Source organism: Lissotriton vulgaris, chromosome 5, assembly GCF_964263255.1.
Source record: "Lissotriton vulgaris chromosome 5, aLisVul1.2, whole genome shotgun sequence".
NCBI classification, from domain to species: Eukaryota; Metazoa; Chordata; class Amphibia; order Caudata; family Salamandridae; genus Lissotriton; species Lissotriton vulgaris.
In genome coordinates, this window is record NC_141693.1 from 1,449,774,518 (window position 1) to 1,449,786,970 (window position 12,453).

Sequence of the window (12,453 nt, forward strand, 5' to 3'; positions counted from 1 at the left end):
AACTTTTCAACATCGTCAAGGAATTTTCCAATCCCTCGGCCAACTCCAATGACATCACCCCCTCTCAAACCCTCTGCGACTCCCTAGCCTCATTTTTCCACAACAAGATTGCAGACATCCACAACAGCTTTGACAACCAACCCGGAAACCTACCCACCCTACCATCTGCTGAACATTCTCCCCCCGTGAACACCCTTAACGTCTGGAACCTAATCTCCACTGAGGACACAATCCGCCTGATGAATTCCATCCACTCAGGATCCCCCACAGACCCATGTCCTCACCACATCTTCAACAAAGCAGACTCCGTCATAGCACCGCACCTCCGAGACGTCATCAACTGCTCCTTCTACTCCGCCACCTTCCCGGAAGACTGGAAACACGCTGAACTCACCGCCCTTCTGAAAAAACCCACAGCGGACCCCACCGAACTCAAAAATTACCGCCCCATCTCACTTCTTCCATTCCCGGCCAAAGTCATCGAGAAAGCTGTCAACAACCAGCTCGCCGCCTTCCTCGAAGCCAACAAATCCCTCGACCCCTCACAATCTGGCTTCCGAGCAAAACACAGCACTGAGACCGCCCTCATCGCAGCAACAGACGACATTCGAACTCTACTGGACAACGGAGACACAGTCGCCCTCATCCTCCTCGACCTCTCTGCAGCATTCGACACAGTCTGCCACAGCACCCTTTTACAACGCCTCAATACCATTGGAATCCATGGAAAAGCACTTGAATGGATCACCTCGTTCCTCACCGGAAGAACCCAGAGAGTCCGCCTTCCACCATTCAAGTCCGAGGCCTCTGAAGTCATCTGCGGCGTACCGCAAGGATCCTCACTCAGTCCCACCCTCTTCAACGTTTACATGAGCCCCCTCGCGGCCATCGCACGCCAACACAACCTCAACATCATCTCATACGCGGATGACACTCAACTGATCCTTTCCCTCACCAATGACCCCAGCACCGCCAAAACCAACCTACACGAAGGAATGAAAGAAGTTGCCGAATGGATGAAAGAAAGCCGTCTGAAACTGAACTCAGACAAAACAGAAGTCCTCATCTTAGGTACATCCCCCTCTGCATGGGACGACTCCTGGTGGCCGGAAGCCCTCGGAAAAGCACCCATCCCGACAGACCACGCACGGAACCTAGGCGTCATCCTGGATTCTTCACTCTCAATGAACAGACAAGTTAGCGCCGTATCCTCTTCCTGCTTCAACATTCTTCGCATGCTCAGAAAAACATTTCGCTGGATCCCCTCCGAAACAAGGAAAATAGTCACCCATGCACTGGTCACGAGCCGACTGGACTACGGTAACACCCTCTACGCAGGTACTACCGCAAAACTCCAGAAGAAACTCCAACGAATCCAAAACGCCTCAGCCAGACTCATATTAGACATCCCACGCAACGATCATATCTCTGGTCACCTTAAAGACCTCCACTGGCTACCCGTCAATAAGAGGATCACTTTCAGACTGCCTTCCCACGCACACAAATCACTCTACGACATCGGTCCAGAATGCCTCAACTCACGACTGTCCTTCTACTCCCCCTCCCGCCAACTACGTTCTTCCAACCAAGCCCTCGCCACTGTACCGCGCATCAACAAGACCACCATGGGAGGCAGATCCTTTTCATACCTGGCTGCTAAAACATGGAACTCTCTCCCCGCTTACCTTCGCCTTACCCAGAACCACCTAGCATTCAGAAAACAACTTAAAACGTGGATATTTGACAAGTAATCCTCCTCCCCTTCCTAAGCGCCTTGAAACCCTCCGGGTATGTAGTGCGCTATACAAATTCCTTGACTTGACTTGACTTGACTTGGTGATCCACTGTGCGAGGTTCTGGGCTGCGTTGTTGGTGTCAGGGGTGTTGACTGGTGGGTTCTGGCTCAGCGATGTGGTTAGCTGCTCGGTGGTGACTTTGCTCCAGCATCTGCGGGGGATCTGTTGCGTGTGGTGGTGGGATGTAGTCTTCTTGAAGGTGAAATGGATGCAGCTGTGGTCTGGCCAGTGTAGTCCGGTGGAGTGGCTAAAGGAGACGTGGTTGCTAGCGGAGAAGATGGGGTCGAGAGTGTGGCCGCGTAGTGGGTGGGGGTGTTCACCAGTTGCTTGAGTCCGAGGTTGGCGAGGTTGTCGAGTAGGGTGGTGGTGTTGTTGCTGTCGTTGTTGTTCTCCAGGTGGAAGTTCAGGTCCCCTAGGAGGATGTATTCGGGTGAGGCTAGGGTGTGCGGGCTGATGATCGGCGATGGTTTCGCTGAATTGTGGGCGTGGACCCGGGGGTCTGTAGATGAGAGTCCCTCTCAGTGTGGTCTTGGGGTCGGTGTGGATCTGGAAGTGTAGGTGTTCGGTGGAGGGGAGTGTGTCTTCGGCGTTGGTCGTGACACTGATGGTGTTCCTGTAGATGATGGCTATTCCTCCTCCGATTTGGTTGGTGCGGTCCTTCCGGGTGATCTTGTAGCCAGGTTTCCGTGAGGAAGGCGACTTCTGGTGCGGTTGTGTCGAGGAGGTCCCAGAGTTCGATGGCGTGCTTGTGGACGGAGCTGGTGTTGAGGAGGATGCACTTGAGGTGGTTGTTGTTGATTTTAGGTCCAGCGGGCTGGATGCAGGTTCGGAGGCAGGTGAATTTGCAGGCTAGGCAGGTGAAGGGTCCGTGGGTGCGCTTCGGGGTGGCTCGGTAGCAGGCGGGTGGTCGTTCGGTGTGGAGTGCGTTTAGGGCGGAGGTGTCGTATCTCAGTCGGGTGTCCTGGTCCCGGCGGGGGCCAGGGGTTCTGGCGCTGGGCGCGGTCCAGGCGCGGACGGGCGCAGACGGGCTTGCCTTTGGCGTGCCTTCGGCCTGCCTTTGGCGCACCCGCTGCACGCATCCGCTGCACGGCTGCTGCGCGGCCTCCATATGAGGGGCTGTGGGAGGGAGGAGCAGGTGGGAGCGGGGTGGCGAATGGGACAGCGGGGGCGGGGCCGCAGCGACGGGAATGGACACAGAAGGCAAAAACGGGGTAAAGGGGGGAGGGGGAACACAGAGGGCACAGCAGTGGCAACAGTAAATACTAGAGAAAGGGACACAGAAGGCAAAAACGGGTTACAGGGGGGCGAGGCCAGAAAAGGACACAACAGAGGTAAACACAGTACAATGAAGGCAGTAAGTGAAAATAAACAGCAGCAGACGGCGAAAGGGACAGCGGGGCCGCAGGGACGCAGCAGCGGGAAGGGCACAGAAGGCAAACAACGGGGGAAAGGGACACAGAAGTCATGAAGGGTACAACAGTGGCAAATTACTATTCTTAAACCACTGAAGGCCCCCTCGCAGTGTGACTCATACAGGCCTATCTCACTGCTTAACTCTGATTATAAATTGTTGGCTAAAATACTGGCAGAGAGATTGAATGGGGTAGCCGGTAGCCTGTTACATTCAGACCAAAAGGGATTTGTTAGAGGGAGCTCCATACAAGAACTGACGTAGGCATTAGTGGGCGCAATCGATCTTGCCACTCTTCATAAAATTCCATTGGCGGTTATTACATTAGATGCCACTAAGGCATTTGACCGCGTTAATTGGATTTTTTTGGCTAAGGTTTTAGAGAGGTGTAATTTGGGCGGGAATTTCTGTATATCTATAGCTGCATTCTACCAAGCTCCAACGGCTAGAATATTAATAAATGGAAGTCTTTCATCAACTATAAAAATTAACAGAGGTATAAGACAGAGGTGTCCCCTTTCACCTTTGCTTTTTGATTTATATACTGAATCACTCGCGGAAAATATCAGACAAGACCAACGATTTTTACCTTTAAATTCAATCTTTGGGAGAAAAAAGTTTCTTTATATGCCGACGATATGATGTTATATACAGCAGATCCCACCAATGCTATTCCTCTTATCTATAGTGCAGCAGAGCAATTCGGACAGATCGCCGGGTATCAGATCAATCAGGCTAAATCAGAATGCATGACTTGGAATGCAACAACTTTAACTTCTATATCAATTTTAAAACGTGAAATAAGATATCTGGGGGTTCAAATTATGCAGGATATACATCAAATACCTGAAAAAAATCTTTTGAAAATAGAAAAGGATAGTGCGGAGGCGTTGAAAGGATAGTCACTTCTTCCTCTAACTTTAATCTGAAGAGTCAACATTATTAAAATGATGCTGTTACCTAAATTAATCTTCATATTTCAGAACATCCCACTTGCTTTCAAGGAAGCCCGGCTCAATAAGATTCAAGCTAAATGGAATTCATTTATCTGGGCTTCAAAGGGTATAAGAATTGCCTGGAAGAAGCTCCGTAGAAAGAAAGCTAAAGGTGGGCTGTGTGCTCCAGATTTAAAGCTGTATGCATGGACTCTATTAATCAAGGCGGGAATAAGGCTTTTTGATTTTCCAGCCAGGACAGAAACAGACTTTATGTTCCAGATTATGCTTTCTGAGCTCCAGGGAGGCGCTCATGGTTTTTGGTTTAATTTGGCGATCCACGTTTTTTTAAGAAGGTTCGTTTAAACGTTCTCAGGGATATGGCATATGTCTGGGTCAAAATAAGAAGATCATTGAACATCCCATACTATTCTGCGATGGCCCCAATTTGGATTCTCCAGGCTCGCCAGAAAGGACGAAAGACTCACTGACTATGCCCCTCCGGGCAGCAAATATGAAAGTCTGGGGTCAGCTAATGCCAGAAGGGCTACTCTTGAGTTGGGAGGAGATCTCTAGTCTTACGGATAACAATCTCTCCAAGTTCAAATACCTACAAATAAAAAGTTGGGCACAGACTAAGGTAGGCGAGATTGGCGCTGAATCAACTTTGGAGGAACTTTTAGTGAAGAAAGAAAGGAGTATAAAGACATTGGTGCTTTATTGGACGATGTTAGAAGCAGAAGATGGTGATTTCTGTCTCCCTGTACATCTTAGGAGGAATCAAGTTCCAGATGTCGACTTGCAGAATTTATGGCAAGTATCTTTTGACTTACTTCACGATACAGTTTCACCTGCCAATTTAAAGCGCAACCACCTCTTTTCTCTCCATAGAGTGTACTGGTCTCCAGCCAGATTGGCCAAATTTTCTAAGGACCCTATCCCATGCTGCCCAAAGTGTAAGCAGGAAAAGGCAGACGATCTTCATATGTGTTTTACTTGTCCTGCTTTAAGGAATTTTTGGTATGAGATTGAACAAGGTATGAAAACGCTTTTCAATTCTGATATACAGGTCAGTATATCACTTGTTTTTTTTGGAATTTTTGATAATTGTGAGGAGCTCTCTCGAGACATTAATAAATTATCTCTTTACTTAATTATCCTTGCTCGCAGAGAGATATGTAAACTTTGGATTAGAGATACTCCTCCTTTATATATTGATTGGATCAGATCTATTAGGCATACACTTAAATTAGACTGCATAGATTGGAAGAAAAGAAAGCATTTCTGGAATCTATGTATTAATTGGCTGGATAGGATGTGAACGACTTTGTCCAATGATTATGCCTTTTTGCAGAATGGGTTACCCTAAGATCAGTTCATGGGCCTGGTAAGATTGAAGAATTGAATTGAATTTACACTGTGCAGTACCGTAGGGTACGCTTTGGGTATCTGCAGGAAGTGCATCCACTAAGATCTTCAGAGTTAAACAAGGGGCCCCTCTTTATTTGTGTAGAGGGAGGAAGGAATCGGTGACTCTGAGAATATCTTTTTGGCGTATGAGGACAAATAAAAAAAATTCAAAAAAACAGTGGCAAATTAAAGAAACAGAGCAGGAGCAAGGCGATCTAAACAGCAAACAGCCGGGGCAGCGTCACAGGAGGACCGTTTTACGACTGGGAGGCCACCTACCGGAGGGCAGGGTCCAAGGTCGCTCCCTTCACCGCTGGCGGCCTCCATATGAGGGGCTGTGGGAGGGAGGAGCAGCTGGGAGGCGGGAGAGGGGTGGCGAATGGGACAGCGGGGGGCGGGCCGCAGAGACGCAGCGGCGGAAATGGACACAGAAGGCAAAAACAGGGTAAAGGGGGGCAGGGGCACAGAGGGCACAGCAGTGGCAACAATAAATACAAGGGAAAGGGACACAGAAGGCAAAAACGGGTTAGAAGGGGACGAGGCCAGAAAAGGGCACAACAGAGGTAAACACAGTACAATGAAGGCAGTAAGTGAAAATAAACGGCAGCAGACAGCGAAAGGGACAGCGGGGGGCAGGGCCGCAAGGACGCAGTGGCGGGAAGGGCACAGAAGGCAAAGAACGGGGGAAAGGGACACAGAAGTCACGAAGGGTACAACAGTGGCAAATTAAAGAACTGGACGCTTCCGGGATGCAGACGGGCTTGACTTAGGAGTGTCTTCGGTGCACGAGTGGTGTGCCTGCTGCACGCGTCTACCACAGTCCCATGTAAATACTGTGGGACGGGCCGAGCAGAGAACAAGCAACCCCGCCACCAACCAATACTAGACAGGGAAACAAAGTCCAGGTGGTGCAGTTAATTACCCCTCTGCCATGTAAAAAAAACAGACTGTGCCAAAAGGTAGAAGGCTAAGCCTATTCAAAAAATCAATAAAAAAAGGAAGAGATTACTTGTTCAAAACACTGCCCCGAACAAGAGAATACCCCGAAAAACGTGTAATTCTCTGTGCACAAGAAAACCTTCCTACCTCAAACTGATACCAATTCCCCTTCACAAACATTCCCCACAGTAAAAACAATGAACAAAAGAGTCAAAGTTTTGAAAGTTGCCACGTGCTTCAATCAGTTGGTTCCACATGTGTGACCTGCATTCATTCCCCTTCTGTATAGTGGATGCCGTAGAGGTGGGATTCGCACTGCTCATCACCATGGTTCGGGGTCTCACATCTCATGCTAATTCCCATTAGTTTTAGAAGTCAAGTTACAGCTGCTTGACCGCCTAACGTACTTACGTTGGCAGAATTCTTGAATGTCTGACCACGTCGAATCATCTAGACACTTTATAGTATCAGGCTTCCCAGGGAACTGAACATACCCCTGCGCTTCATTGCAGAGGTATGTGACGGTGGAGCCGACTGTATAATTCGCGTCTGGCACTTCGTCTTTTATGGAAGCATTCGCCAGCTGCTTTGGAGGGCCGCAATCACCTATCAGAAAAGAAACATCAAAGGAACCATTAGAACTTTATCTGTATGCTCTCTAGCCATTATTTCTGGTAAATTCTTTATATGGCCGATTTTTACAGCGTCCCTTAATGGAAGGTTTACCAGGGACCCTCCTGTCCTATGAAGACAGGTAAGATGTATTTGGCTAGATCATTGACCGATATGAAGGAAAACTTTGTTTGTATATGTCCACCAGGACTCTTACATTTGTCAGGAGCTGATCCAACTGGTATGGCATGAGAACGACTGTGTATTTCACGTTTTTGTCTCCATCTTCAATAGGGCACTAGTCCCTGCAAGTACTGGGATGGGTTCTAATAGCTATGAGGTTAAAATAAGTGTCATTTTAGGCAAACCCCATCTTTTTTTATCTCCTCTTTCTCTTCATGCCCTAATATTTCAGCTGGACTAAAAAGTCATGAAAAAGCAATACACCCAACACTATACTTAATTGCAACACAGAGAATACTTTCAATGCTATTTTTGTGGTGCCATAACGTTTCACTAACGAGACTACGAAACACAATAGCAGGATAATCAAACAAACTCAAAGCATTCACATTCCTGTACACAGCTTTGGAATAAGTACCAACATTATACAAGAGGTACTTCAAAATGTACCCCTGGAATCGAACAGTCTTGCAAGCTTTAGAACAATTCAAATATCTATGAACCTGGGTGAAAGTGCCAGCTGACATCTCAAGGGTAACAACTGACCTACCTCGGCTGACAAAGACTAACAGGGTGCGTTTTGGTGGAATGTCACACATGATCAATACATGATATTGATATATTGAAGTGTGTGGTGTGTCTTGTGGGTGTGGTGTGGTGTGTGCCATCCACAGCTGCCTACCACAAAAGGTCAGTTTAATTTGTCCATAAACTGCAATTTTGAATTCCACGCAAGCTGTGCGAGGAAAGGCTGGGCGTGTACAAAGCCAAATGTGATGGAGCAATTACGACAGTAAATTTCCACAAGAAGGCTGCAGGCCTGCAAATATATGATCTCAAGGACCACACGCAGCAGAATCATATTTCTGTGCTTTTTACAGGAACTTGTTACATCATTCGAATTAGTCATCTGTTGGGCAACCACGCTTTGAGCTGTGGACACGTTGGTAATACTTTGTAGCACATTGACACAGAAGACTGTCACCAGAGAAAGAGCAAACACATCCAAACGAAGGTTGTGGTGCCTCAGGTGGATGCACTGCCGATCTTGTGTCTGGTGAGATGGAGGTTTTAGACCAATCAAAATGAGTCTGACTGTGAGCAAAGTGTGACTTTCCTTTGGCTCAATGTGTGTTTAATTGTGTACTGGTTAAATAGGTGACTGGGAAGAGAGAAACACAAAGAGCACCTCAAGGTCCTGCTGAAGTACAAATGTCTGTAAAATGTTCTGCTACTGCCCAGACAAGCCGCAGCTATAGCAGATATACAGAATTAAACACTCTATAATGGGGCTGGAATGCTTTGCTTCTAGGCAGCCACCATGCTTTACCGCAGGCTTTGCTGGAGTCCTTACATGTTCTTGGATGTTTTAAAGGTGCGGCCCTTTGCCCTCACCTCTTACCTGCGGACTCTGCAGGTGAGGAAATGAGGCAACTTAAGGTCTAGGCGTGCTCCTGTTGCATGAGCGTTCTCGTCTAGGCGCTGGGAGTTTACAGCAGTTTCATAAATAGAATCCAGGACCTCGGCCTGCTCGAGAGTAGATGCCGCCAGCATGATGGGTGCGGCTTTGTGCCACACGCCCATGTGCCAGCCACAACTGGTTTGTAATTTACCGTCAGAGCAAAGAAAGCTCCTGCTCTAGTCTCTTTTTGAAGAAAATAAAACGGCATGTATCAACATAGCAGCAGTGGAACTGAGATTTAAAAGAGGATAGTCTTGTGTCTAGCAGGTGAAGGGCAAGAAGGCCTCTCCCTTATTTCACTTGAGTCCCACTGTCCCAGAGGGCAGGGTCTCCAGGGTGGGGCACAGGCACCAGAGCAGCAGTCTGGCCACTTCTCTGGAGCTCGCTCTCTGGAAGGATGCCGCGTTGAGACACCCATGGTTCGTGGAAAGATGCGACTGCAGAGGTCACCGATTCTTTTCATGCAAAGGGTCTCTATGGCACACAACAGGAGAAGGATCTATGGGTTAATATGCCTGATAGAAAGAGGGAAGATGCTGGGAACAGGGAGAGGAAGAGGAGGAAACGGCGGGGTGGGCACAGTTGTGAGACTGGCTATCCAGTGAGCTACTTAGAACTTAAACCTAGGTCTGGAAGACATTAAGTATAGGACAGAATGAGAAACCTCCAAGTTCAAATAAAGAATAAGAACAACAGTCAAAGTGTGTGATGTTCACAGGTTAAAAAAACAATTAACACCACTCATATTTTTCTGGAACATGGTCATGAAGGGGTGATTCTTCTTTTGAACGACCTGAGGTTGAAGGGTGAAGTGAGGCCTCCTCCTGAAGCTGAGGGACGTGGAAGGTTGAAGGGGGAAGTGAGGCCTCCTCCTGAAGCTGAGGGACGTGGATAGACTGCTGATCAAAACACGCATTTGCGATGCAATAGGTCTCATATTACTGATAATTTGAGGTATTGGTGTTGCAAATAATAATGCAATGCCAATAGCTCATACTTTCAGTAATAAGAGACCTAGTGCATTGCAAATGCTTGTGTAGTAAGCCAGGAACCAGCATTGTATGTCTAAGTGCAGTACCACAAGCTGCTGTTAGAGGTCCCTAGTGAGCAAGGCACCAGCACTGCATGTCTCCGTGCAATATGCAAGCTGCTCCTAGAGTTCCCTAGGGAGCAACGCACCAGCACTGCATGTATAGGTGCAGTACCGCAAGCTGCTCATAGAGGTCACTAGTGAGCAAGGCACTAGCCCTGCATGTCTCTGTGCAGGGCCACAAACTGCTCCTAGAGGTCCCTAGTGAGCAAGGCACCAGCACTGCATGTCTAGGTGAAGTACCACAACCTGCTCCTAGAGGTCCCTAGTGAGCAAGGCGCCATCACTGCATGTCTACAAAGTTCGAGCTATCGGCTTATTAAATGGCAATGTTTTTTTACCTAGTCATGCTGAACAGGGTTCAGTACAAAATGTGGTCAAAAGGGGACCTATTTTGGTCACATATGGTACTGCACCCTGCAGAAGATATAGTAAATCCACCCTACCCAAAATGCACTGCATGCAAGACAGTACTATAGGTACATTCTAATAGCTATGTCCATTCATACAATTAGTAGCTTTGAAATGTGACAAAAGAATTATTACATTAATTTCAGATTAGGTTGTACTCTGTGGAGCTGATGAAGGGAAATTTTAGACGTCTCATATAAATGTGAGATGTTCTAGTGAGTGAAGTAACCACTCCCAGCCTAGCTTAGGACCAGGTGTGTTCTGCCTGAAGCATTTTAAGAAAATAGAGCAATGAGGCTGTAATTTAAACGTAGGGAGTAACAAGGGGTGTCCTCATGAGAGGTTACAAGAAGAGACAGGGTGGTCCTAAGCAGGGACTGCTAAGCATACTGACCAATGAAAAGAAACCATTTACAAAGGATAGGGACAGGAGCCAATTAAAAAGATGGGCGGAAAGTGGGCGGAGCTTTATGCCCATAACCCGAATACAGCATGTCTCAAAGAGACAGCGCAAGCGCTGCCTAGGCGAGACCCACAAAACAGTGTCTTTTTTCTCAGTTCGCTAAGCAGGGGGATTAACAATGTGTTAAAGTAAATAAGTACTGTAACTCCATGTTGAAATGCTGTCAGTACAAAAATGTGACGTACAACACTTGCATCTAAATGTACTAACAACATAACTGTATTGATTGTTATTTTAGAGACTGGTAGTTGAAACTTTGGAAAGTTCAAACATGTTCATTGATTTGGTTTGATTGAGATACAGAGCTGTAAATTAATTTAAGAAAGAGACAAGATCAAGAACTCTGGTAGCTCCTGGGACAGTCAGAAGCACACAGAGCGAGTGCACTGAAAGTCACTGGACTAAAAGCCAAAGAGGATGAAAATATCAGAATCCATGCATTGGTATTTCTGGCAAAATCATCAAAGTTTAATTGAGGGCTAGAGAATATAAGAAGAGGTGAAGGAAAGTAGTTTCAGAAGCACAAAACTGAAAAAGCAAGGTACCTTAAAAAGGGCAAGGTTTACCCCTTAAAATGGTAGCACTCGTAAGCAATGAATTGAAAGGAATGAGAACGGGAAACCAAACTATATCAGAGTCAGTTAGCATTATAGTCAGTGGAAATGTGAGTTTCCACTGACAAAGTAAGTCATGTATGAAGCAAAGAGTGACATGTAACAAAACAAACAATTGACAAATCCAGTAGATTTGGATTTTCTACTGTTTGGGAGACGAAGATGGCTCCAGGGGTGAGAAGTCCATGTCAAAGTTTAAGGACAGCCACATGAAAGAAATGTTGATACAATAACGATGGATAGAACCAATTCACTGTGAGGGCTATCCTGAATATCTTGCATGGATTGGGCATTCCTAGGCCTAGTCTGATAAGGCTGCCATAGAACGCACCCACACGCACAATGACCTACTAATGCACCTAAAAATTTCACAAGACCCAACAAATGCACAGGCACTCTACGAGAAGACCAACTAACATCTAGGCATCAATTTACACAGACCAAAAGTCATATATGACCAAGCGCAGCAGGGGACACACTGGCATGTGCATTACCGGAGCAGAGGAAGATGTTTTGCAAGCCTGTCAGGTGAGAACTGGGTGATGTCTAAGGGGCAGGGAGCAAAGTTTCACAAGGCAGTGAATGATGTCTAAGGGGGGTACCAGGAGAAATGCCCCAGGAGAGTAGTAACCAATATCCTCTTTGTCCATCCTACTCTATGAGCCAGAGAGAGCCATTAAGTACCAGAAGACACTTAAGCCCCATGGCCCAGATTTTGCCCCTGAAGGTATGTTCCGAGCGGACCCCAAATTGTGGGGCCAAGTACTGACAAAGACCTTCAATGCAGTCCAGGCCTACAATTCTATACATCTATTATGGCGATCAACAATCATTGTTCCTCTACACAAAAGAGTAGTAATGACCTCACTTAACAACCAGGATGAAGAGGATCTGGAAGTTGTTCATATCTAAATGGGGTAAACCATATCTATATTCTCCTGTCGGTAGTGCAACATTTGAGAAAATTAGGCATAAATCTAGCCATGGCTAGGTTGACGGCGGGGGGGATGTGAAACATATGGGGACCTCTATGACAATGGAAGTATGGACTCACTGGACAGGCCATTGAAGGATTTCATTTGGACGCAAGACAGTTTATACATTTTCATGGCATCTGCATAGTCATG

The 12,453-nt window shown here is 46.9% G+C and overlaps 1 protein-coding gene across 9 annotated transcripts in view; it reads right to left on the reverse strand.

The window, feature by feature from the left end:
* Positions 1-12,453, reverse strand: part of LOC147712725 (complement decay-accelerating factor-like) — a 795,131-nt gene that overhangs the window by 622,363 nt on the left and 160,315 nt on the right. For all 9 annotated transcript variants that reach the window (XM_086923379.1, XM_086923375.1, XM_086923380.1 and 6 more), the window contains exon 3: positions 6,903-7,097. In XM_086923379.1, the coding sequence (XP_086779505.1) occupies positions 6,903-7,097 (195 nt within the window). The remainder of the gene's footprint in view (positions 1-6,902; positions 7,098-12,453) is intronic.